Raw genomic sequence first — 22,477 nt, 5'->3', positions numbered from 1 at the left:
TTAAACTTTCTCATCAAAATAAAAACCCCACATCTGATTTTTCCTTGATAAAGGCATCATTAATTTCTAAGTTACTAAAAGCATGCATGATGTATGTGTTTCACCAAAAGAAAGCTGGTGTGTTAATCATGTCTTAAGTTGTTTCACCTTGAAAAAAAAATTAGAATTTGGTTAATAATAATATATAAGCTCTTCAGGCAAGCTTTGTGTTTGGGAAAGAATAATACACTAAATTTATCTGTACTATGAAAAAAGATTTGAAAATATATGCTAAACTCATCTCTCTAGTACTAATCATGTTTTAGAAGTTGATGGATGTTACTGAGCAGCTGAGCTTAAGCCTCGAAACAAACCTCTCCAAATTATAAAAGAAAAATCGTAGTATTGTTAGGTCTCATCTGCAATTAATATTAGAGATCTGTCATAGAATTAGATGAGACCAAACTACAGAATGCTTATTTAAAAATAATCTTTTACATGACTTGGTCAAAGGCCCCACTTCAACCGACTACTCCACCCTTTGATGCTAACTTTCTCGAAGATATATTTTCCACAAAGAAAAATTACTCCCACTTGAAGCCTAATGCATTTTCCCCATTGCAAGTAATTACATAGTATTATATATATTTTCTATTGACCATGACCTTATTACCTCCCATTAATCTCAGCCGTCCATCTTGATACTTGATGATAAGGCTACCCTAGATGAATGGTGGGTTTGAACAGAAAACATTGTTCGTTTATTCTTTCTTGTTTTTTATTTCCCTCCAACACTATCATAAACCTTAACAAAAACATTATTTATAAAAACAAACTTGGACCATACTTTGCATTTGGGTTTCATTTGGGGTTCATCTTACATGCATTTAGTCCTCATTTGTTTATATAAGGCATCCAAGGGGCAGATTACAACCCAGAACCAAAGGTTAGTGGGGGGTGGCTTCCTCAGTGTAGCTAATTTACTTTCCCCACACTCCTCATTTCTCAACACACCCAGAAGTTCCAGGCAATGGCACCCCCAGAAGTTCCAGCTGATGTGTTTCAGTCCACAAGGAAAGTCTCAACGCTCACTACTACTACTACAGGCTGCTCCAAGAGGGCATTTGTGACGTTTTTAGCTGGAGATGGTGATTATTTCAAAGGGGTTGTGGGTTTGGCTAAGGGCTTGCGCAGAGTTAAGAGTGAGTACGCTCTTGTGGTTGCGATATTACCGGACGTGCCAGAGGAGCACCGTGAGATTTTACGTTCTCAGGGTTGTATTGTTCATGAGATCGAACCTATTTATCCTCCTGAGAACCAGATTAAGTTTGCAATGGCCTACTATGTCGTCAACTACTCCAAGCTCCGTATTTGGAATGTAAGTACGTAAAACCATAGACATATTGATATTTATCATGATAATGTATCAGATATCTAATATGTTATATTGTCAGACTGTCAATTGAAACTAGTCTACCAATGATTAAAACATAACATATCAGACTGTGTGGTGAACAATACATCACGCAGGCACTCTCTTATGGTTACAGTAAATATGTATATATATTTGAGTATATGGAACTTATGCATATATGCAGTTTGAGGAGTACAGCAAAATGATATATTTGGATGCGGATATCCAAGTGTTTGAGAACATTGATCATCTGTTTGATACGCCTGATGGCTACTTCTATGCTGTGATGGACTGCTTCTGTGAGAAAACATGGAGTCGCTCACCACAATACACAATCGGGTATTGCCAGCAGTGCCCTGACAAGGTTTCATGGCCTGCTGAGATGGGCTCTCCTCCTCCGCTCTACTTCAACGCCGGCATGTTCGTGTTCGAGCCTAGCCGCTTGACATACGACGGCCTTCTTCAGACTCTCAAAGTCGTCCCACCCACCCCTTTCGCAGAACAAGTAAGTACATATTAGAAATTAATCATAATTATTTTGCAAGAAAAAATTTAAGTATGACTATTTCTGCTACGTGACAACAATTTCATCGCCAATTGGAATCAAAGGAAACATAAAGTTGCTGTTACCAATCTTTTTGTTTATGAATTTTACAGGATTTCTTGAACAAGTTCTTCCAAAAGACGTACAAACCAATCCCAAATATATACAACTTAGTTCTTGCCAATCTATGGCGCCACCCAGAGAACGTGCAGCTTGATCAAGTAAACGTAGTTCACTACTGTGCTGCTGTAAGTACTATTTAACAGATTGATTAAGCATATTTATTTTAATTAATCACTCTTTAATGAATTGTTTCTTTTTAATTATAGGGATCAAAACCATGGAGGTATACCGGCAAGGAAGCTAACATGGACAGAGAGGACATCAAGGTGTTAGTGGCCAAATGGTGGGAAATTTACAACGACGAGTCCCTGGATTTCAAGGCTGAAACCCCAGCAGCTGCGGAGGAAGAAACTTTCTCGAAGCCGTCGTCGATCATGGCTTCCATGCCGGAGCCTACGATTCCCTATATTCCTGCTCCATCTGCTGCTTGATATATAATATAATCTTGAGCGACTAATTATTATTCACAAGTTAATGGTGTGATTAGTGATCCTTCATTAATTTTTTTGGTCTCATACTTGTATTATATACTCCTTTTTAATTAGATTGCTTCTGATTGGCCTTATTTTCTTGGTGGTGAGGGTTCATATGATTGAGTTAATGTATTTGGTATGACTTAATTACCTAGTGTACTTGAGAGCTCTATAATACTAACTAAAAATATACGAGTTTACTTGTAAGTGATTTTAAAATGACTGAAAACACTTTTAAAATTTAAAATATTTTTTCAAGATTTACTTGCATTTTGACTAAATAATGGTTCCAAAAACATTTTCATAAAAGGCATTTCTAGCCATTTTAAAAACAATTTCAAACAAGCCCATTCTATTTTCGGTGCATTTAACGTACAACAATATTTTCTGCTTACGCCAAAATTTGAATTCCACCTCTTTTTCTTCAAAAAATGCTGGGTTAAGGACTGCTGCATAACTCTCATAATGAAGTCGACTCTATACATGTGGGGTCCCATGCAGCAGTCGCTTCACCCAAATGCAATTTGAGATAGAGTTTAGGTCATTATCAACCCAATTTCTAGTAGTTCTGAACTGAAATATGACTCGGTCCCAAACTCGGACAACTCGATTCGCTTACAATACCACATCGGAACAGCCCAACTTCGTCCAATTGGCACTGCCTTCAATCCAACTAAACAGGTACCTTTCCAAACGTATGGTAACAATTGTCTAGCTATACACGTGGCAGACTTACAATGGGTCTGGACCTCGGTACCAAGACCCCACCAGATAATCGATAATTGACCTTTTGCTCATTTCGGGTGGGACAATATGTTCAGGATCATCATCGTCTTAATGTCAAAACATATTAAAACCTTTTTAAAAGAGAACGACTTACGTGCATTGATTACTATACAATGTCGATATGTCAAACAAATGCAGACGTTGCGTTATTGACTTGGAATACCACCGCAAATCACCACCTCATGTGCGTTTTAACATATATCCATAGAGCCAAATGCACCCTCTCCTTCATATTCCCCGTCTTGAGACCCTAATTCCTGCATGTGATCATCCTCGAAAAGAAAAGTTGGCATTTCTTTGCTTCTCTGGGGCTCTCTGTCATGCATTTCTACTACCGCAATGATCTTTTCCCTTATACAATCTTCAACGACTTCACCTCCAACTCCTTGAGACTGCAATCCAAGAAAAGAACAGCATTCTTCTCGGAAGTCCGCGTCATTGGAAGACAAGATTAGGCTAGAAATTATTCTCGCGAGATCGGGGGCATAGCTACGGACCTGGGAACCAAGGCAATCGGTTAACCAAGGTGCTAAAATGCAGACGTCACTTTGTTAAGCGAAGTCTACGGATTTACGATTGAGATGGAAAGTCTAAGTTTCAGAAGCTTCGTCTGTCATTCTCAAGTGGAATATGTTTCTACCTTATGGAGTTTGACATAGTAACAACCAATCACTGAAGGTATGACCACATACAACAAAGACGTAAACACTAATTATTTCGGAAATTTGAATTTTCAGCAGATATTTTGATGCAGAAACTTGGTTTTTATAAAATTGTTTTCGTGTAAGACAATTCAAGCAATAAAGATGAAAAGTAAAACACAATATAGGATAATCGCGTGTAAGAGGATAATTTTCGAGCCATTGGTCTCTTAGAAGACCCACTATGCTAGAAAATTCAAAGATGACAGAGTTGTGAGAGCGAGAAACGTACCTTGACGGCATGGGCACTTAGAAGAACTCCAGCGTAATTGTCCTTCAAATCGTTCAATGCAAGCTTAATTGCTTTTTTAATGAGATTCTGATCAGGTCGCGTCTTTCGCCCTGCTGAGGGTATTGTAATCTTGGCAGTGTGTCAAGGAATAGGCATATACATATAACATATGGCATGTTTAGTAGGAAACATAAATAAAAGAATGCAAGGAGGAAGTTAACCAATATCAAGGATGTTAAGCAATGAACGATTTTGGATATTGCTCGTGGTAGTGGTGGAGGACAATATCAATTTGAACAGATGGGGGCAAGTTCTCCCATTCCACTAATGCAAAGCCGCCCTGATCCACAACGCTTCCAAAGCTCAATCCGTAACTTTTCCAGTCAATGCTAGTTAACGCCTTCAGAGAGGATTGAGGGATTGTGCAAGGTGTGAAATCTTTGAAATACAAGACCTGAAAGTGAATACACGCATTCATAACAACCAAACCATACATTTATTCACACCAAAACAAAGACGAACAAAATAATGCATTTTGTCACTTCTGTTATTATTTTTGAACCACAAGCAAAATTCCATGAGAAGATTAGAAGGGCAAATAACTACATAAATGAATTGCTGCCAATCACAAGGACTGCTACATATTTTACGGTTCCGATATAGTAAAGGGATATGAAAAACAGAAGAATGAAAGTGATCAAACAAACCTCAGTTTTCGAGCTACATGTCCTCGGACAAGTACTGGCTACCTCTGACATTTCACTAATTACAATCACTGCTTCCATCACTGATCCAGGATACCTTCGGCTTTCTGTGCAGCATGCTGTTCCACTACCAATCTTGAGATGCTCCCTTAAAAGATTGAAAGTAACAGTTAAGACTCACAAAACAAACTTTCAATGTGTCATGCAATCTCCAAGCAGTTATACACTACACTACACCACAGCAGCCTGATGTATTTTACTAACTTTTCAATCAATGGCAAGTCGGGCCAAATAGAGGGGAAACTGGCATGGATTTCATTGTAACTTACCCACTTGAGAAGCATGACTCGCATTTTTTTCCTAAAGTATTCCTGTGCTTAAAAACATAGTCTTCAACCCCTGACTTTAAACGTTCAAGATTTGAAGCTGCAAAAGGTAAAGGGTTCCTCCCCTCATTCGATAGAAAAACATTTACGTATCTAGATCCAGGAGCATCCCCTTGTTCAACTACCAGTTCAATTGAAACATTCTGGGGAAAAAAACAATTGAAGCTGATCGATTAGTCGCTGCTGAAGTCATCATTGATCATTGAAGTTAGGCACACTACTATACACACATTTGATCAAGTAACGCCTCTCTTTTTAATTAACCAACTCGATATAATACAATAGGATTTCAAACTTGAAAATCTTTTGGGACATGAAGTTGTAAGTAGATCTTACAGGGATCTTTAACATGAGGATCTTCCGAAAGAAGCAACTAAACGCTGCCAGCAAAACATCAATGCTTTCGGATATTGACAGACATACTTCAGTCCCACTGAACAACGATGAAACAATCACGAAGCAGTTATGTGCATAACTTCAAAGATAAGTACATAAAGTAAAATATTCAGCAGCACAAAAGTTGAAGTGATTTGCAAACCTGAATTGGAGTCCATTCTTAGGATTTGAAGACAGCCTGGTCAACCGTCTCCCCGATGCACTTTCTTTCAGATTGAACTGGTAATGATGTATCTGATCATCACCAATACCTGCAATTCTTACAAATTCATTCAATATCAGCAATCACAAAACCAAACTTCAAAACTCGGTCGTTTTGAATTTTAATCAAAACAAAGCGCAGTTACTGCAGAGAAATCGGAACTCACTGGTGGTTGTGACGAAAAGCAATCCATCTGCATCACAATGCGGCCATGTAAACCAAATTGATACATAGAAACCGCAAACGAGTAGGCATTTTGGTAAATTCACTCATATACGTACCCCAAATTTGCGCGCCAAAAGCCTCCCTACGAAGCTTCAAACCTCCAAAGTCCTCTGCGCAGCTCCCCACGCCGGTATCCGAGACTGATCAGACGGAAACCAAGCCCATATTCGTCATTTTACTAACCACACACGCCGTTTGCCGCTCGAGACCACGCCGTTTCGTTTCCAAAAATCGAACTCGTAGAGAGTGACAGAGTTAGAGGGCGGCGAGATACCTGAAATTTGAACGGAACGGGGATCAGACGGTGGAGAGCGCTTGAGAAGGACGGAGAGTCTGCAGAGGTCCTCCGACGTGCGGCATCTTTGAAATGCCGACGAAATTAACTGCAAAACCGAATTGCGGAAGTTAACGGCGACAGAAAGCGAATCGATCCGAGTGTTTCGTAGGTTTTTAGGTGAAGATTTAAACTCACTTGCAGGCAGAGGTCTTGGGCTGAAGCGATGGTCATCTTTCTTTGTTCAGATTTTGGGAGAGAAGACTGAAACTCCCGCCGTTTCCGTGCGTGAATGTAGCGATACATTATTCCTCACCGTTTTATGAACATTTTTGAATTGTGGGCTTTTATTTGGGCCAGTTTTTATCCGAATGGGTAGGATTCGAATTGGGACCAATTGAATCAGAATGGATGGGCTTAGGCCCATGTTGGTCAAGGGTCGTGGTTGACTATCCAAAACATGTCTCGGATTTGGTAAAGCGAAGTGTTATTGGCACTCCAAAAATCACATTCAACACTCCTCACAAGTGTATTTTTCTTTCTAAATATAGAAAGTTTGGAGTGTAGAATAAGAAATTTGGAGTGTCAATAACAATTCCCTTGGTAAATATCTAGTGAGTTATCCAATTTGCACAAAAAAAAAATTTGAAATGCTAATAACAACTACTAAATAAAAAAAATAGAATCTAATGTGTTATCTGATTAGGAAATTATGCATTTTTGGGGTTGTGTTCTGCCTTTGTTAGAGCCTTGATATGCAGCAATAGTATATTTACTCATGCATTTATATATATATATATATATATATATAACGATATATTTACTTAAAGATGGAGAAGCCGTCATAGTAATTTGGTTTGATCATAAGACTTCTCATTATCATAAATTAATGAAGCCAATTAGGGCACGTTTGTTTGGCCTCTTTAAGTCTCACTGGACTGGACTGCCTTAGGTAGGAGTCCTAGCCCGTGTTTGGCGCAAACAAAGACTGCCTTTAATGAGACTAAGTTGGACTCGCACCGACTAAAAGCTTCACTAGCTGTTCTTAGATGGTCCCCTCGAAAACTGGTGGATTGCTAATCCCGTCTCTAGCGCCCACGTCGTCTGCAAGCATGCATCCCCGATCTCCTTCTTCCCGCGAACCCAGTTACCAAATCATGCCTTCCACCCTCTTCTCCGGTCACCAAATCTGAAACAGCTCTGCCCATTCCGTCCCGTGAACCCAACCCCCTCTTTGCTTCAGAGATGAATTCATTAAGTTAAGCTTCCAATAAGCTTAATCCACACCATACACAACACTTCAATTCGAAGATTAAACCTTATAAATCCCAAATATAGAAAATATCAAAATCTGCAATAAACCTAGAAATCTATTACCTTGGGTTGCTGTGCACTTCTCCATAAATCTGTAGGCAAAAAACGAAAGACCTCCAAAAATCCACAATGCTCTTCTCCAAAAACCCAGAAATGTTCTACCTTGATTTGGGATTTTTGTGAAAAAGAGAGCTATCTCTGGTTAGAGGAACAAGAAGAAAGACTTGTTGGTCTTTGATCCAAATTAGGTGCAAAATGCACAGCTTCCTCCGTTGAAGAAGAAAACAGGGAGAAAAAAGAGGGATGAGAGGGAGACGGTGTGCCGAAGAAAACGAGGGAGAATGGTGGAAAAATGGTGGATGTTTCCAAAAAAAAGGAAGAGAATCCAAAAAGAAAAAAATAAATTAAAAATAAAATAGATAAAATATTAATAGATACATAAAATATTAATAGATATAAATATAATATTATAATTTATTAATTAGTCTGCTTCTTAGTCCGACACTACGCCAAACACTTCACTAAGCTAGTCCAACTTAGTCTAGTCTATGACAGTCCAGCTTAGTCCTTGAAGCTAGTCCAATCTGAAACAGTCTGGTACAACAAACGCCCCCTTATTGTCCCTCCTAGAAGTTGGGTAACGCATCCCTCGTAAGGGTGGGTTTAAAAAACCGAAAATCGAAAAAAATCGAACTGAACACTGAACCGAAGTCGGAAAAAACCGAATCGAAAAAAAAAACCAAACTAAACTAGGTGAACCGAACCGAACCAAAATAGGTTGGTTCGGTTTCGGTTTTGGTGGTCCAGAAACCGAACCAATTTATATTTAAAATCTGAAGGGTAGAGGTTTCAAACCCCTTACCTCTTGGTTAAAGGCGTTTGCTTGCTTGCTTCAGCCAACTTAACAACAAGCTTTGTGTTGTTATATTCGTATTAGTAAAATATTTATACTGATTCAGGACTGTAATTCTTTATAAGATTTGTAAACACAAAACCCTAGCCTTCCACCCATTTACTCTTGTTTCACCTTCTCTAACTTCTCAGCCTCTCTCTCCCACCGTCGAATTCTGGCAACTCGAATGATTTCTTCTTTGAACGCTCAAATGTCTGCAACTATAAGCGATTTATACAAGGATTTGCAGCAATCTGTTCATCATTTTCAGGTGGGTCACCGCCGCAATGCCTGTTTCAAGAAGCTCAGGTTCGAAAATGATGCTCTTGCTGTATCAATTTCATCGATTTTGTTCCTAATCTTGTAAATTTGTTTAATTTGTGATTGAAGGATTGGGTTCCAAATCGTTACCCTTTTCTCTATAACCCGCGGGCCGCAGCAGCCCTCCCTTCACCAAAGATCCCCAATCTCTCTTATTTATTTGTCGATTTCTGGGTTTTTATGATGCACCTGTTTTGCTTTTCTTGCTTTTCTTGATTGTGCATGGTAGTAGAAGGGTGAAATGGTAGATGTCAGCTGTAATGCATAATTCAAATTTCTTGAATGTAATTTGATTCACTTGGAAATTAAGAAATGCAAGGATTGTTGTTTAATTGCTGATGAGCAGCTTAAATCTCATATGTTTCCTGATGGTGCACTTAAATTTCTTGATTGGTTTAGATGTAATTTGCCAACAACCAGTTGCATATGTTTGTTTTTAAGGTATCTTATTAAGTGCATTTGAGGACTGATTGAAGAATGTATTCAATTTTTTTTGGCAATTTGGAATTCTTTTTTTTCTATTGAAGAAGACGAATAACGAAAAAAAAAAAAAAAAAAAAAAAACCGAACCGAAGAAATTTCGGTTTCGATTTTGGAAAAAAACCGAACCGTTTCAAACTGAACCTAGCCCTAATCCCTCGTAAAGCTCGAAAACTAGCAAAGTAGGGTGCGTTTGGTAAAACTATGAGAAATGCTAAGGAGATTCTCTCAAAGAGACTTTCTATTGACTATTTGTCATTTCCACAGTTTAACGTTAATTTTCGTGCTGATATTATAAAATATTGTGCCATATATATGAGGAAACAAAAATTTTTTAATGGTAGACACTTTGTCCTCCCATGAACTCGGACAAGGATTGTCTACCCTCCACTTCCGGTGCCCTCCCCGTGCCCTCCTGTTTTGTGTGGTCACGATTAAGCCACGTCAACATTATATATATATATTTTTATAGATATAATAAGACAAAAATGAATAGTAATATAAAATGTTGACGTAGCTTAACCGTGACCTCACAAACAGGAGGCACGGGGAGGGCATCGAAAGTGAAGGGCAGACAATCCTTGTCCCATAAACTCTCTGTCCTTCCACAATTTAACATCTCTATTAAAACTATACATGCGGTCTTGGACTCTTGGTCCCCTCATAAAGCTTTTAATGGTGGACTCTTGGTCCTCTCATGAAACTTGTATGACATACATGCACTGCCACGGTAGCGTTATGTGTTAATAACATAAAAATATGTAGGACAATGTTAAATACATGTTCTTGTATTATTAGCATGAGACATCACGTGACAGTGTACAAATGATATATTTTACATATTGTCCATTGTCAAACATATTTCCATGCATGTTATATCATACCCATCACGTAAATCATGTGGTGAATGTGAGATGAAATAGATGGAAATAAAACAATGATGAAAGTCGATGAGAACGTGGAAAATAAAGTCTAGCTCTCCTTCCACACAAATCACCACCACTCAACTCTCAGTTGTCGAAGTGCAAGTCAATGATTAAGAGAATAAATGAAAAGTAGCACTCTTTTTTCCTTGTTGCTATAATGAGAGGATTTTCTCCTGATCTTATTTGTGAGGATTCAAAAATTTTTGAATCGTGTTCATTCATTATAAATTGTGTGATCTGTTTTCGTCAAGTATTATTTATGTTTAATTTTAAATAAAAATTTTAAAATAATTTTTAACCACACAATGTACGATGAATGAACATAATAAAAAAATTCTCAAAATTCTCAAAAAAAAATCTGAAATGGATCCTCGTTTGTTGCTTTATCTAGAGAGTAACTTTTTCCATCAGTCTCCGAAAGACTACTGGATGAACTCTTTGGAATGGAGGCAGATTGTTTATCCTCCTGTTTGGTGTCGTTCTCATTCCTTACTATTTTATGCGGTTACGGTTAAGTCATGTCAACATTTTATATTGATTTTTTTATAGAGATAATAAGATAAAAAATAATAAAAATATAAAATGTTGACGTGATTTAATCATGATCACACAAATAAAAAGAGATGAAAAGAGCATCCAAACAGGGGCAGACAATCTGCCTCCCTTTGGAATTACCTATTAAAGAAACAGTCGGTCAAATCGTGTTCACTGTCACGACACCGGTTGCGGTCAACAACAAGCGCCAGTGCGCCGGTCAGCTTGATATGTATAATCTGCTTTCCCCACTCCCCAGATTGCAATTTAATTTGCAAGAGATGCTCAATAATAATCTATTTAATCTGTTGATGCCACGCACGTTTAATATATAGTAATGAGCACCAGAGAGGGGTTCAATATAATATTATAATGTAAACGGGAATCAAAAACTTCTGCTGTAAGATTATGATGACTCTCATATCGTAAAATTTAAAAAATAACATAAATTTAGATAAGATCAAAATATAGAAAAAGTAAGCTCATATTTTACGAGCGAAAATGTCTTAAAAGTGATGCGATCGGTCGGCTTAGCGACCTAAAATTCCCTATCTTGTTTAGTAAAAATTCAAAATAAAAGCACATGATGTTTATGATAATGTTTTGTAGAGCGGGCGAAGACAAACAAATCGCTGGAGGGCATCGAGGAATAATTTGGTAGGAGGAAAGCAGTTGAGTAGCGATGAATTATAAGGTTGAGAGTTGGGCAGTTGGACTAGTTGCTACTTATTTATCAATAATTTATAACTACCATTACCATACACAGTGTTTTGTGATTTAGGTGCAATAATCACATTTTTAGTACATGTTGACAACGCTTGGGTGGAGTAATGAAGGGACCAGGATGTCCTAAGTCTAACTTTTTTTTTTTTTTTTTTTTTGTTAGAAAAGTTTATTGTTATACTTATGATTTTTAAAGTTTTCCGTAGGCTCAATGCCCCACTCCAATATTTTTACTTTAATTTCTTTTATTGGGTTTGGAGTTCAGGTAATTTGTTGCTTGTGCGCTTTGAGGACTGTGGTATAAGATTTAGTGGGATGAAGAAAGTCAAAGAGTCTTGGAGTTTAGGTTTAAGAATGAGGATGACACCATACTAAACCCAAGCAACGTTGGTTGTTTGCTCACCACCCAACAAAATAATTTTTGTAAGATCAGAAGCGTTTTGGATTGAGACATTTGGGTCCTCATAGGCTAAAATTCTAGCTTCGTTAATGCGCTTGGAAATGTATAAACATATATTTAACACATTCAGATACTCTCGAGAATACACATGAACTTTAAACATACAATAGTATGGTTATTTCTGTTAGAAAGTGTGTTCACAAGTCGGGAAATTTTTTATAGTGCTCTATGTATAAGCTAGTATTTTAGATGTCATAACATAAGTGGAGAGACGTAAAATATAAACTACTTCATGTAAGGTTACAAAACTACCCTCGACGAATGACCCAACGGCGCCTCTGCAAGTAGAGAGAGATGAAAGAAAGGCGAACGCCTACCTTCTCCCGTTGGAAAGTCAAAGGTTGAGATTGAACAGAGTGATCTCCCAAGAAATCTAACGCATTGGATGTTGAAATTCTCTGTGGGAAGGACGGAAGGAAGGAAGGAAGGAAGGAAGGAAGGACGGACCCCACAAAAAAAAGTATATATATAATGGGTTAGGTGCAGTGCAGACTGCAGAGGGGCAACAGTGCAATTTGATTCCAAAAAAAGCTCAAATCAAAAGAGGAAGCCGACCCGAAATGGAAATTGGGAACGCTGGAATTACAGAGATTTCAAAACCCACCAATTCGGAAGCTCAAATTTCCCACCTTGCTCTCGATATTGGAGGCAATTCACTCTCCTCGATCATAACCTGGTTTTTGTTTTTGGAGTTCAATTGCTCAAATTCTCATGATTTTTCGATTGTTTTTGTATTTGTTTTGTCTGTTGGCAGGTTCTCTGATAAAGTTGGTGTATTTCTCAACGAACAGTGACGATTCGTCTTCTTCGAATGATAGCTTAGCAGCTTCTAATGGCGACAGAGGGAGTCCTGTTCTTGAAGGGAAGCTCCATTTTGCAAAGTTCGAAACTCAGAAAATCAATGACTGTATAGACTTCATTCGATCCAAGCAACTTCGCCTTACTGGTATGCTTAATGCTTAACAAGTATTTGATTGCTTTGCTCTCCTGATTCATTTGTATCATATTTCGTTTCAATCAACTTGGGAAATGGGAAGATTCATTTTTTCACTCATTGAGACTATTTAACCTTGTTTTGTTAAACTAAGTGTTGATGTTGAAATCTTGGATTGAAAGTTCAAACTACCATTTTTATTGGTAAATGAACTACTTCAGCTTAAGTAATTAGTACCCATATGTTTGACTGCGAAAATTTTATAGTTTCGGAAGATTTGAACTTCTGAAAATGAAATACGAAAGAAGATCATATATGCTCTGAATATATCTGCTTGTTCAGTAGTTGTAGTTATCATTTTCTGGTTTTGGGTCACTGCTTATGGTTGTAGATGATTTCAGGCTCCGAACAACACGGAGCTTCTGGGAGCGCGAAGTGTGTTATTAAGGTAAAAACCAATTGTTTGGTTTGGCCATTGTATGACTGTTTTCTGCCATGTATGCAAGCTAATTTATTGACAATGGTGAGCAGGCCACAGGTGGTGGGGCATTCAAGTACGCAGATCTCTTTAAAGAAAAGATTGGGATTTCTCTTGACAAGGCAGATGAAATGGACTGTCTTGTGGCCGGAGCAAATTTTCTGCTTAAGGTGGGATCCTAATACCACTTACATAGATTGGTATGTTCAGTTTGGTGCATTTCCTAAGTCCTGTCATGTGAGTCATAGAATGTGTGGGTTGGGAATTGGGATGAGCACTAGCAAGCTCAAAACGAGAGGAAATTCTCTCGGTTTTCTTTCAGAAGGAAGATCAAAGTGAATGAGTTGTGAAATATGGAACTTGCAAAATTCAGCTTCTGTTTATAGAGATATTTCTTATTGTTTAGCACTAAAGAAATATAGGGATGAACAAAACCATGGACAATTTCATTGGAAGTTTTCTTTGCTTGTCTGCAAAATTCAGCTTCTATTTATAGAGATATTTCTGCACAAGATAACCTCAAGTATTGTTGCTCATTACTCTATGCGAGTAACTTTATTGCAAATTTTCTGTCTTGTTTGCCTTCTTGCCTGAAAATAGCTTCCCATTTTGGTTGTTATTTAAGTAGGCAGTTCACCCTGAAGCATTCACATACATGGGTGGTCAGAAAGAATTTGTGAAGATTGACCATGAAGATCTATATCCCTATCTGCTTGTCAATATTGGTTCTGGTGTCAGCATGATCAAGGTATTCTCATCAAAGCCAATGCTTTATTTACTGTATTAGTTTCATATGTTTAACCTTTTTAAGGCTTGACATTGTCGTATGCATTGTGCTTGGATAGGTAGATGGACCTGGTAAGTTTGAGCGAGTGAGTGGAACTAGTGTTGGTGGTGGCACCTTTTGGGGTTTGGGGAAGCTTTTAACAAAGTGCAAGAAGTACGTTGTCTTTTGCTTATGTACAGAGCTATTGATATTCTTGTTATATGACTTCACTTAATAGCCAAAGCTGCAATTGTGTCTCAGTTTTGACGAGTTGCTGGAGTTAAGTCATCAGGGAAATAATAGAGTGATAGACATGCTTGTCGGGGACATCTATGGTGGAATGGACTATACAAAGGTATGCACATTCATGATAGCCGGGTCCTTCTTTTGACTTTGGATGTTGAATACGTTCTGGTTGTATTTCTGTATGCCAAATTAAAAGGGTTCCTAAATTTAAACAATGATGAGGGGATCCTAGTTTCCATTAGCTTTCGTATCACGGTACTTAATTGCGATGTAATTTCTCTGATGATTACAGATTGGTCTTGTATCAACAGCCATTGCTTGTAGCTTTGGCAAAGCAATTTCTGATAACAAGGAGCTGGAAGATTACAAACCTGAAGATATTTCTCGGTCCCTCTTAAGAATGATTTCAAATAATATTGGACAGGTAAACCATAGGGAAAGAAACATGTGTCACTTGCAATGAATCAAATTTTTTCAACTATTTGATTCTGTCATAACCTTTTCCAGAAGATTGAAACTATTTTTGTTAACATGCCGATCATATTGCTTCAAATTTTATCTTCTCTCCAGATCTCATACTTGAATGCACTGAGATTTGGGCTCAAGCGAATATTTTTTGCTGGATTTTTCATTAGGGGCCATGCTTACACCATGGACACAATTGCTGTTGCCGTTCATTTCTGGTAAGCCTGTGCGTCAGAATTGATTCGTACTAAGAATTGGAAGTATAAATTATGTCAAAATTTGACTGTTGCGTCACATTCTGAGCCTGATTTAGATTTTTACATCCATCTTTCCTCGTGGTTTTGGGGTTAAAATTTCATTCATTTGATCCTTATTTGCAGGTCTAAAGGTGAAGCAAAAGCGATGTTCTTAAAACACGAAGGATTTCTTGGAGCATTGGGTTCATTCATGAGCTATGAAAAGCATGGTTTTGAGGACTTGAAAGTCCATCAGTCGGTGCAACAATCCCCAGTGGGTGCATCCCTCGGAGGTGATAAGAGTCATGATCCACCAAATGGGGACTTGAACGAAAACCAAAGTATAGACTGCAGCGTCTACCTGTCACAATAATTTGCGCTGGCTCTCCCCGGGGCTTGGATGTTAGATTCGAAAGGCAATTCTTGGTTGCCTGTCTGCATTCTGTGGAGTTCAAAGGCTTGAAACTTCCGTAGCGTATGTAACATTGTCGATAAAATACTAGGACATGTATTCAAAACTAAAAGAGAGAATTTCAGATGGAGAAAGAGGAACACTTTATAGTAGCACATAATGTAACTTCACTTGTTCGATTTTGAATTGTGACCATCCGTCTAGGTTTTGTATCTTGTAAAAAAACTGTAACTGCGCATCGTTGTTCAATAAAATGAATTCTCAACTGTTACTACAGTTTCGCGTTTTGTATTTAGCTTTCAAACTTCTATTGGCTTCTATTAAGGGTCTATTTCGACATTGTTTTTGAAATGGTTAAAACCGCTTCCAAATATCCAAAATGCTAAAAGTGCTTATGAATTCTAAAAGCACTTTTTGGGGACACAAAAACATAATGTTTAGTGCAAATTATAGCATCTTCTTTCAATGTCATCAGACTCATTACAACATTAACATAACTTACAAGGCGGACAGCAACAAACAGTTTCTGACGGGCAATCAGAATGTACAACATACATGGGGGTTGAATCATCCTCGATCTCATCCTCCACCCTCGTTGAAAGGGAGGAGTTGATACACAGCGCAAAGGCCACTACACTTCACGGATTATTGACGGTATTACATATCAATTTCCATCATAACGAATAGGGATAAGTGCTGGTATTAATTACAAACTCAACAGAATTCGATCATTTGACAGGCAGTAGCCTCCGATGGCATTGCTTTGCGTTCCTCCTGTGCAAGGCCCATCTTTCTTTGATGTCAGATACATTATCAACGTGACTAAGTACTTCCCCGTCCTGAGACATTTCAATCTCTTTATTAGACTCTTCAGGATTTAATTCTCCTCTTAATCTGGCAGCTTCCGCAAGCATGTCGTTTATCAGCATCTCAGTAGTCCTGCTGGTGATTCCCCGTAGGTACCAAGAAATAGGTGGGGGTGGAACTATAGATGGCTGGATTAGTTGCTCCAAGCTCAACTTTGAACCGATCCTTCCTTTGCCTCCTGTGCAAGAATTATAATCTGCCCATGTCTTGGGTTTGAACGGAAAGCAGGTCTTTTCATCGACAAAAAGAGGTTCCATTCTCCAGCAGCCTTCAAATTTCTCCATAAACCCTGTTTTGACTTGCTTGAACTTCATCTGGCAAATGGCATTTTTAGAAATTAGAAATCTAATTTTACCATGACATTGCAGAACATGTTTCTAAACTAATTTTTTATTATATGATTTGCCGATAAAATAAAGCATACTGGAGATTCTAAATATGTGATGGGGTAACAAAGAACCAGTGGAAATGAAACAAAAAAACCAAGTTCTTATGTTACAGTGCAACTAGAAGAAGATTGAGTCTTACTGAGTGATCTTTTCTGTTTTGATCTACTAAAACACAAACCGCAAAGGTCCCTGACCACCAAAGAAACTTCCATATAGCAGCTTGCTCCAGTTCAACCACCTGCCTATGACCTTCGTCAACCAAAACGTTTCTGCATATCACTTCCTGAGACAGATTATAACTTTTCGAATTAAGAAATACACAAAGTAAAACGCACTACACATCAAAAAGTAAAAAAGGATTGGTTCCCAGGCCTCTTCAACTTCCAAAGAGAGAGCTGTTGCCAGTTCAATCTGAAAGGAAAGTCGATAGAATAATATCACTTGCCTTAATATTTTTGAAAACCCTCTTATTATCAGGGTCAGTTACAATATTATATACTGCATCCGGGGGCAACCCAACGTCAACGCTTACACTGAGGTTGCAAAGAGAACCCTTTGGTACGCTGACCTGCAAAGAGTAACCATATTATGTGACTTAAGGTCAGTAGATATCAAGAGAAGCCACAAACTCTTGAGATATTCCTTCCAAAGAGAATGTGCTTCCGGCCTAGAATTTCTCACTTAACTAACATATGCTTCGTGAAGGTCTCCAGGTATGGAAACATGATGCATTTATGCACGAATACTTAGTACATAGGGGACCAAGACTATACATGTAAGAACTTAACTAAAAGGGTGACCCCCAGCCAACAAGCTCCCTGCTTTGTAAGGGTGGGGGAACATCTATCGTACGCAACCTTACCAAGGAGCAACCTTTCCGTTGACGCAACACCAAGGCTCCCCATCACATGCAAGAACTTGACTGATATGAAATTATCCTTTCCAAAGAACTTCACAAATATGGTTTAAGAAATGGAATCCATCTATTTCTATTGGCGTCTATTCCCAATATGGCATACTACAAGTTTAGAACAGGAGAAAAAAGCAATTCTCACCTTCATATCTGGTGGTTGATCAACCCAAGAAGGATTTTCTCTCCATGCTTGCAACTGCTTCTCCAATTCAACCTCCAAAGATGCAGCCTTTTTCGGTAGAAAGCTCACCGTTTTCACTCCGTCATCCTTTACCAGTCTCTTTAGCTGCGACTGTCACGAGGCGGGTGTCAAATCCATAACGCCACAAGCAAATCATCAGCCTTTAGTGAAATGACTAACCTTTACACAATTTTGCAGCTTCTGAGGAACCTGCAACAACGCTTTGGAAAACGCCAAATTAAAGGCCTTGAGCTTGAGCTGCCCATTTCTCTCGTTCTTGCCAACGTTTACGTTTGTCGTGGTCACCTCTGTCTCACCCATCGAAACAACCGTTTACAGCAAATTCAAGACCTTTACTTTCCACATCAAGAAAAAACAAAACCCATCTCAAATTTCAGAGATATCACTCAAACATTAACGGAATAATTAGAGAATTCCCCATCTCAAAATTTCAGAAAACCCCATAGTTGTGGAAATTAACAGAACCAACCCAGCAAACAAAGCTCAAAGATTAAGCAGGAAGTAGAATAAATTGGGTTAACTTACAGAGGTTAAAGAGAAGATGTAATCGGAAGAATATTCATTCCAGTGTCGAATTTATGAAGCTGATCCAAGAATCGGGTTTTTTATGGTTCAAATTCCATTTTTTATTTTTTTTTGGTCAAAGGTTCAAATTCCTTTTTACCTTCACTGCAATTGTTAATTTTGTGGTTTGATCCTTTCTATTTATTTCGATCGGAAAAATAAAAATAAAAAAATGTTTAAAAAGTTTTAAAAAGTGTGCAAATGACACTAGTGTTCAATTTCTAAATGGAGTAACAAACAAACATTTGGGAGACTAAATTTGTAGGTAAAATTTTAAAACTAAAATATATGAAAATTGGTGATTAATTTATTACTTTTTTTTTTAACAAATGTTAATATCTACACTAAGAAAAAAGGGTGGGCTTAGCCTTATAATTGGTTAGCAATAATATGGTTTAAATTCGCCTTTGGCAAGAATCAAACCTAAAACTTCTTACTTATAGGTGAAGAGGAATACCACTAGGTAATAGTATTAAGTGGCAATTGGTTGGTTTATTACTTAAGCGTTGATAAACATACTCATTCCTATTAGGGACACATAATTTAATTTGTAAATTTTATCCCCAAATTTTTTCAACATGCTCATTTTGATTGAAGACACATAATTTAATTTATAAATTTTTTTTCCATTTTTTTTTTCTTTTTCAATGTGGCATATTTTAATATTATTATTTGGATTGTCAGTCCCGTGTCAGTAAACAAGTGATCCGCGAGCCATTGTATGAAATTAAAGAAATTAAAAAAATTAAAAAAATTAAAAAAATTAACGTATGAGTTCAAAATTAGAAAACTTAAGGATGCAGAATATAATTTACAACAGAAAACACATTCATAATAAAATAGTTTCACATGAATAAAAGTTTCTCACGACAAATTTATTTATGAGACAATCTTCAGGCAAATAAAATGTTCACATTGGATAACAATTTTACATCGCTTAATTAAGCTCTTAAAGCATCCTCCATCATGCAATTAGCATCAGACACACAAAACCACCTTGTATAAAACAACACAGTTTACAAAATCCAGGTGCATAGGGGAATTCAAATGCCTTCTCAAACTTTACGGCACACATCGCCGTCACAAATATAATCCTCGGTTGCTTTGGGAGGGTCATCATCCTTTGTTCCTCCATTGTTGCCCAAAGCACATCTTGGGTGGAGATCGAAGTCGCAGTCTTTGCAGTAAAAAGACCAGCCACTTCCGGGCTCCCTACACCAGCAAATATAGTCGTGGTGGAGCACACGAGTGAGCTCGTGTTCAGCATGGAGTATACTCTTCACTTTCTCAGGCCACCCCTTCGCTTCTTCCTCCAGCTTTTCCTCCAATTGCTTCAAGTGCTCTTCGGTGAATGGATAAGCATTAGCTCCATGCGCCTGTATGAGTTGCCGGGCCTGCGTGCTGAGCGTCTGGCCGCTGGGGCTAATGGCTACCAATGCAGGAATTGCTTGGATTTTGAATTTGCGCTGCAGGAGGGTCTTCCTTGGATCGCCTAATGGGATGGCTAACCAAGGCATGGTCCCAAAGAATTCTTCAAAGGAATGATGATCACGATCGCTTGAGAGGAAGATTATTTCGATTGCATTGTCCTTTGCCTTTATCTGATTGTATGCTTTTATAAGCTTAGGCATGAATGCACGACATGGACGGCACCAATGAGCAGAGCAATAGAGCAGAAGGTGCTTCCCAGCAAGCTCAGACACCGGTACCTAATCAAACACACAACAGAAACTTGAGGCATGCAACTAAAAAACCTCTGACTAATGACAATAAAGAAACATTTGAAATTTAATTGATATCATAGAACATTAGGAAAGGAACCAGCAAGAAAATTGTACCCTGGAACCGTTCTTTTCAACCACAAAGTCTCTGCCCCCAGCAACCAAAAGTGACTGTACAGTCTGTTCTTCGAGTTTCAACTCAGCAAGCTCAGCAATCTTCTCTGCTGTAAACGGATAGGCTTCAGCGCCATACTCTTCAATGAGTTCAGCCGCATTGGAGTGTAAGGTCTTCCCATCTTGCCCAATTATAACTAGTCTAGGTAAGCTCTCAAGCGCAAAGTAGCGAGCAAGTTTTTCACAGTTCTTGTCCTTAAACGGCAATGCCAACCATGACACTTGAAATCCTTCTTTGAAGTGTTCCTCTTCAAGGTCTAGAGATATCAATACAATCTCAAAGTTCTCTCCCTTCTCCTTCAGTTTCTCATGGAACTTCACAAGTGCCTGAGTAAATTCTTTGCATGGCTTGTGAGTATAAAGCGAGAAATACAACCCTACAATCTTTCCTTCAAGCTCGGACACAGAAACCTGTCAATACATTTTTTCAGTATTCCCGATCATCAACTATCTCAATCATATAAAAATCAATAGCAATCCAACATTATAGAAGTGCCAGCAATGTAGCATCAAAGGGGAAAATTTGTACCTTATTCCCATCCTTCGAAATCAAATAATCCCGGGAGTTAGAGACCAAAAGAGAACTCAGGGACTGATTCTCCTTCGCCGCGGCTTCCTGCTCAATCAAGAAATTCATCTTCTCCGCGGTAAACGGATAACCATCCACGCCGTGGTCCATCACAATTTTAGTTCCATCATCAATGGAAACCTTCCCATTGGCATCAATAATGACAAGATGGGGAATCCCCCTGACTTTGAAGAACTCCTTGAGGCGTTTCAGGGTCTCCATATCCGAAAAGGGAATCGAAAGCCAGGGCATTTTAGAGAAGTATCCATTGAACGACTCCTCATCTCTATCAGAAGAGATGAACACAACTTCAAAGTCGCCTTTGGCAGCCAAGTCCTGGTAAACCTCCACCAAGTTTGGGGTGAACCGGCGGCAGGGGCCGCACCACGAGGCGGAGAAATACAACCCCACAATCTTTCCAGTCAAACTACTGATCTTAACCTACGTATTCATCATAAAATCACCATTTTACCCAGAAATCAAAAACCTGCCATCTCAATCTTTCATATCATAAATGCCAAAGCCAACATTTTGAAATAGAATTAGGCAATTCCCGAGCATTTAATCAACTGGGTTTCAATTATAATTACATTTAAGGATGTATTCAATTGGGAATTTGATAAATTTTAATTGATTTTTACAGAGTTTAATTGATTTGTAAAATATTCCTTCAAAATCTCATGGGGAGACGTGAGATTTGTAGATACTTAAAATACACTTTCTTCTAGTTCCTCAACTTTCTCAAATTATTTAAAATCAATTTCTAATTAAATACATCTGAAATGTTATAAACTTCTTTAAAATCCTAATTGAACACACCGAATTTCTAAAAATTTTAATAAACTATCTTAAAATTCTAATTAAAGACACTTGAATTTCAAAAATTCACTTTAAAATCCTGATTAAATACCTAGATTTATTAAAAAAATTAAAATCCCTCAAAATCACAATTAAATTCACTCCCTTAGATTAACATTTTAATACTTCACGAACGGTATAAAAATAGTTTCCAGCAATCTTAATGAACATAAAGTCGGAAACTTTGATGAGAAAATATAATGGTTATACTTTTACCTGGTCGCCGTTGTTGCGGAGGAGGAAGTTTCTGTCGGCGGAGGCGAGGAGAGAAAGGAGGTTGTGAGAGACGCCGTGTACGTCGCCGTTAGCCATGCTTACCGAGTCTCTCTATCTCTGCGTGCTGCAATTGGAAAGTTTGGTGGTGAGAGTCTGCGACTTTTTTGAGTATCGTCAAGGGCACAAGTTACCACTGAGAATATAATAATAAAGACACGCAATAAACGAGCTGACCGGCTAAGAGCTTCAGTTGGTCGCTTTTTCTTATTATTATCCCTAAATGTAAATCCCACGAGGTAATAGTTTTTTTATTTAAAAATTGTAGTTATTGTTGAATTTACGACACAACCATGAACAATTGAAAATAGAAGATCATAGC

At 38.1% G+C, this 22,477-nt stretch overlaps 5 protein-coding genes across 8 annotated transcripts; 2 read left to right on the top strand and 3 right to left on the bottom strand.

The window, feature by feature from the left end:
* The first annotated feature begins 865 nt into the window (after nt 1-865).
* LOC137732334 (galactinol synthase 1-like) lies at nt 866-2,723 on the top strand. The gene is made up of 4 exons (XM_068471644.1): nt 866-1,357; nt 1,578-1,898; nt 2,051-2,185; nt 2,267-2,723. The coding sequence occupies exons 1-4, from the start codon at nt 1,010-1,012 to the stop codon at nt 2,489-2,491; spliced, it is 1,029 nt and encodes a 342-aa protein (XP_068327745.1). The 5' UTR covers nt 866-1,009; the 3' UTR covers nt 2,492-2,723.
* Nucleotides 2,724-3,510: 787 nt separating this feature from the next.
* On the bottom strand, nt 3,511-6,769 carry LOC137731402 (type 2 DNA topoisomerase 6 subunit B-like). The gene is made up of 11 exons (XM_068470510.1): nt 6,756-6,769; nt 6,440-6,657; nt 6,222-6,305; nt 6,107-6,133; nt 5,881-5,989; nt 5,679-5,775; nt 5,286-5,485; nt 4,960-5,104; nt 4,505-4,706; nt 4,253-4,365; nt 3,511-3,816 (listed from the first exon to the last, which is right to left on the bottom strand). Exons 1-11 carry the CDS (start codon nt 6,767-6,769, stop codon nt 3,511-3,513), a joined length of 1,515 nt encoding a protein of 504 aa, XP_068326611.1.
* Nucleotides 6,770-12,430: 5,661 nt separating this feature from the next.
* LOC137731801 (pantothenate kinase 1-like) lies at nt 12,431-15,897 on the top strand. 2 transcript variants are annotated; one of them, XM_068471023.1, is made up of 10 exons: nt 12,431-12,737; nt 12,844-13,035; nt 13,425-13,471; nt 13,555-13,671; nt 14,130-14,249; nt 14,347-14,441; nt 14,529-14,622; nt 14,806-14,937; nt 15,084-15,196; nt 15,359-15,897. In XM_068471023.1, exons 1-10 carry the CDS (start codon nt 12,650-12,652, stop codon nt 15,585-15,587), a joined length of 1,227 nt encoding a protein of 408 aa, XP_068327124.1. In that variant the 5' UTR covers nt 12,431-12,649; the 3' UTR covers nt 15,588-15,897. The 2 variants fall into 2 exon arrangements, with proteins under 2 accessions (XP_068327124.1, XP_068327125.1); XM_068471024.1 differs by lacking the exon at nt 12,431-12,737 and having other exon boundaries at nt 12,902-13,035; nt 13,415-13,471.
* A 380-nt stretch (nt 15,898-16,277) lies between these two features.
* Nucleotides 16,278-18,655, bottom strand: LOC137731802 (uncharacterized). Of its 3 annotated transcripts, none has more exons than XM_068471025.1 (6): nt 18,523-18,655; nt 18,157-18,327; nt 17,938-18,087; nt 17,324-17,450; nt 17,022-17,161; nt 16,278-16,807 (listed from the first exon to the last, which is right to left on the bottom strand). In XM_068471025.1, the coding sequence occupies exons 2-6, from the start codon at nt 18,295-18,297 to the stop codon at nt 16,355-16,357; spliced, it is 1,011 nt and encodes a 336-aa protein (XP_068327126.1). In that variant the 5' UTR covers nt 18,298-18,327; nt 18,523-18,655; the 3' UTR covers nt 16,278-16,354. The 3 variants fall into 3 exon arrangements, with proteins under 3 accessions (XP_068327126.1, XP_068327127.1, XP_068327128.1); XM_068471026.1 differs by having other exon boundaries at nt 18,157-18,332; nt 18,523-18,648; XM_068471027.1 differs by lacking the exon at nt 18,523-18,655 and having other exon boundaries at nt 17,938-18,081; nt 18,157-18,516.
* Nucleotides 18,656-19,411: 756 nt separating this feature from the next.
* Nucleotides 19,412-22,300, bottom strand: LOC137731131 (probable nucleoredoxin 1). Its single transcript, XM_068470222.1, has 4 exons — nt 22,099-22,300; nt 20,986-21,465; nt 20,400-20,867; nt 19,412-20,270 (listed from the first exon to the last, which is right to left on the bottom strand). Exons 1-4 carry the CDS (start codon nt 22,192-22,194, stop codon nt 19,617-19,619), a joined length of 1,698 nt encoding a protein of 565 aa, XP_068326323.1. The 5' UTR covers nt 22,195-22,300; the 3' UTR covers nt 19,412-19,616.
* Nucleotides 22,301-22,477: the final 177 nt, after the last annotated feature.

Source organism: Pyrus communis, chromosome 4 (assembly GCF_963583255.1).
Source record: "Pyrus communis chromosome 4, drPyrComm1.1, whole genome shotgun sequence".
NCBI classification, from domain to species: Eukaryota; Viridiplantae; Streptophyta; class Magnoliopsida; order Rosales; family Rosaceae; genus Pyrus; species Pyrus communis.
Note: the sequence above shows the minus strand (reverse complement) of the source record. Positions and strands in the feature narration are given on the sequence as shown.

Coding starts and splice junctions, on each gene's coding strand:
- LOC137732334 (XM_068471644.1), top strand. CDS start 1,010: ATGGCACCCCCAGAAGTTCCAGCTGATGTGTTTCAGTCCACAAGGAAA. Junction 1,358..1,577: donor CCAAGCTCCGTATTTGGAAT/GTAAGTACGTAA, acceptor GCATATATGCAG/TTTGAGGAGTACAGCAAAAT. Junction 1,899..2,050: donor CCACCCCTTTCGCAGAACAA/GTAAGTACATAT, acceptor TGAATTTTACAG/GATTTCTTGAACAAGTTCTT.
- LOC137731402 (XM_068470510.1), bottom strand. Junction 5,486..5,678: donor TCCTCATGTTAAAGATCCCT/GTAAGATCTACT, acceptor TTTTTTCCCCAG/AATGTTTCAATTGAACTGGT. Junction 3,817..4,252: donor TAAGTGCCCATGCCGTCAAG/GTACGTTTCTCG, acceptor CTTGGTTCCCAG/GTCCGTAGCTATGCCCCCGA.
- LOC137731801 (XM_068471023.1), top strand. CDS start 12,650: ATGGAAATTGGGAACGCTGGAATTACAGAGATTTCAAAACCCACCAAT. Junction 14,442..14,528: donor CTTTTAACAAAGTGCAAGAA/GTACGTTGTCTT, acceptor ATTGTGTCTCAG/TTTTGACGAGTTGCTGGAGT. Junction 15,197..15,358: donor GCTGTTGCCGTTCATTTCTG/GTAAGCCTGTGC, acceptor CCTTATTTGCAG/GTCTAAAGGTGAAGCAAAAG.
- LOC137731802 (XM_068471025.1), bottom strand. CDS start 18,297: ATGGGTGAGACAGAGGTGACCACGACAAACGTAAACGTTGGCAAGAAC. Junction 17,162..17,323: donor TTTCAAAAATATTAAGGCAA/GTGATATTATTC, acceptor TGTCTCAGGAAG/TGATATGCAGAAACGTTTTG. Junction 16,808..17,021: donor AAAACAGAAAAGATCACTCA/GTAAGACTCAAT, acceptor GCCATTTGCCAG/ATGAAGTTCAAGCAAGTCAA.
- LOC137731131 (XM_068470222.1), bottom strand. CDS start 22,194: ATGGCTAACGGCGACGTACACGGCGTCTCTCACAACCTCCTTTCTCTC. Junction 21,466..22,098: donor TCCGCAACAACGGCGACCAG/GTAAAAGTATAA, acceptor ATGAATACGTAG/GTTAAGATCAGTAGTTTGAC. Junction 20,271..20,399: donor TTGAAAAGAACGGTTCCAGG/GTACAATTTTCT, acceptor GTGTTTGATTAG/GTACCGGTGTCTGAGCTTGC.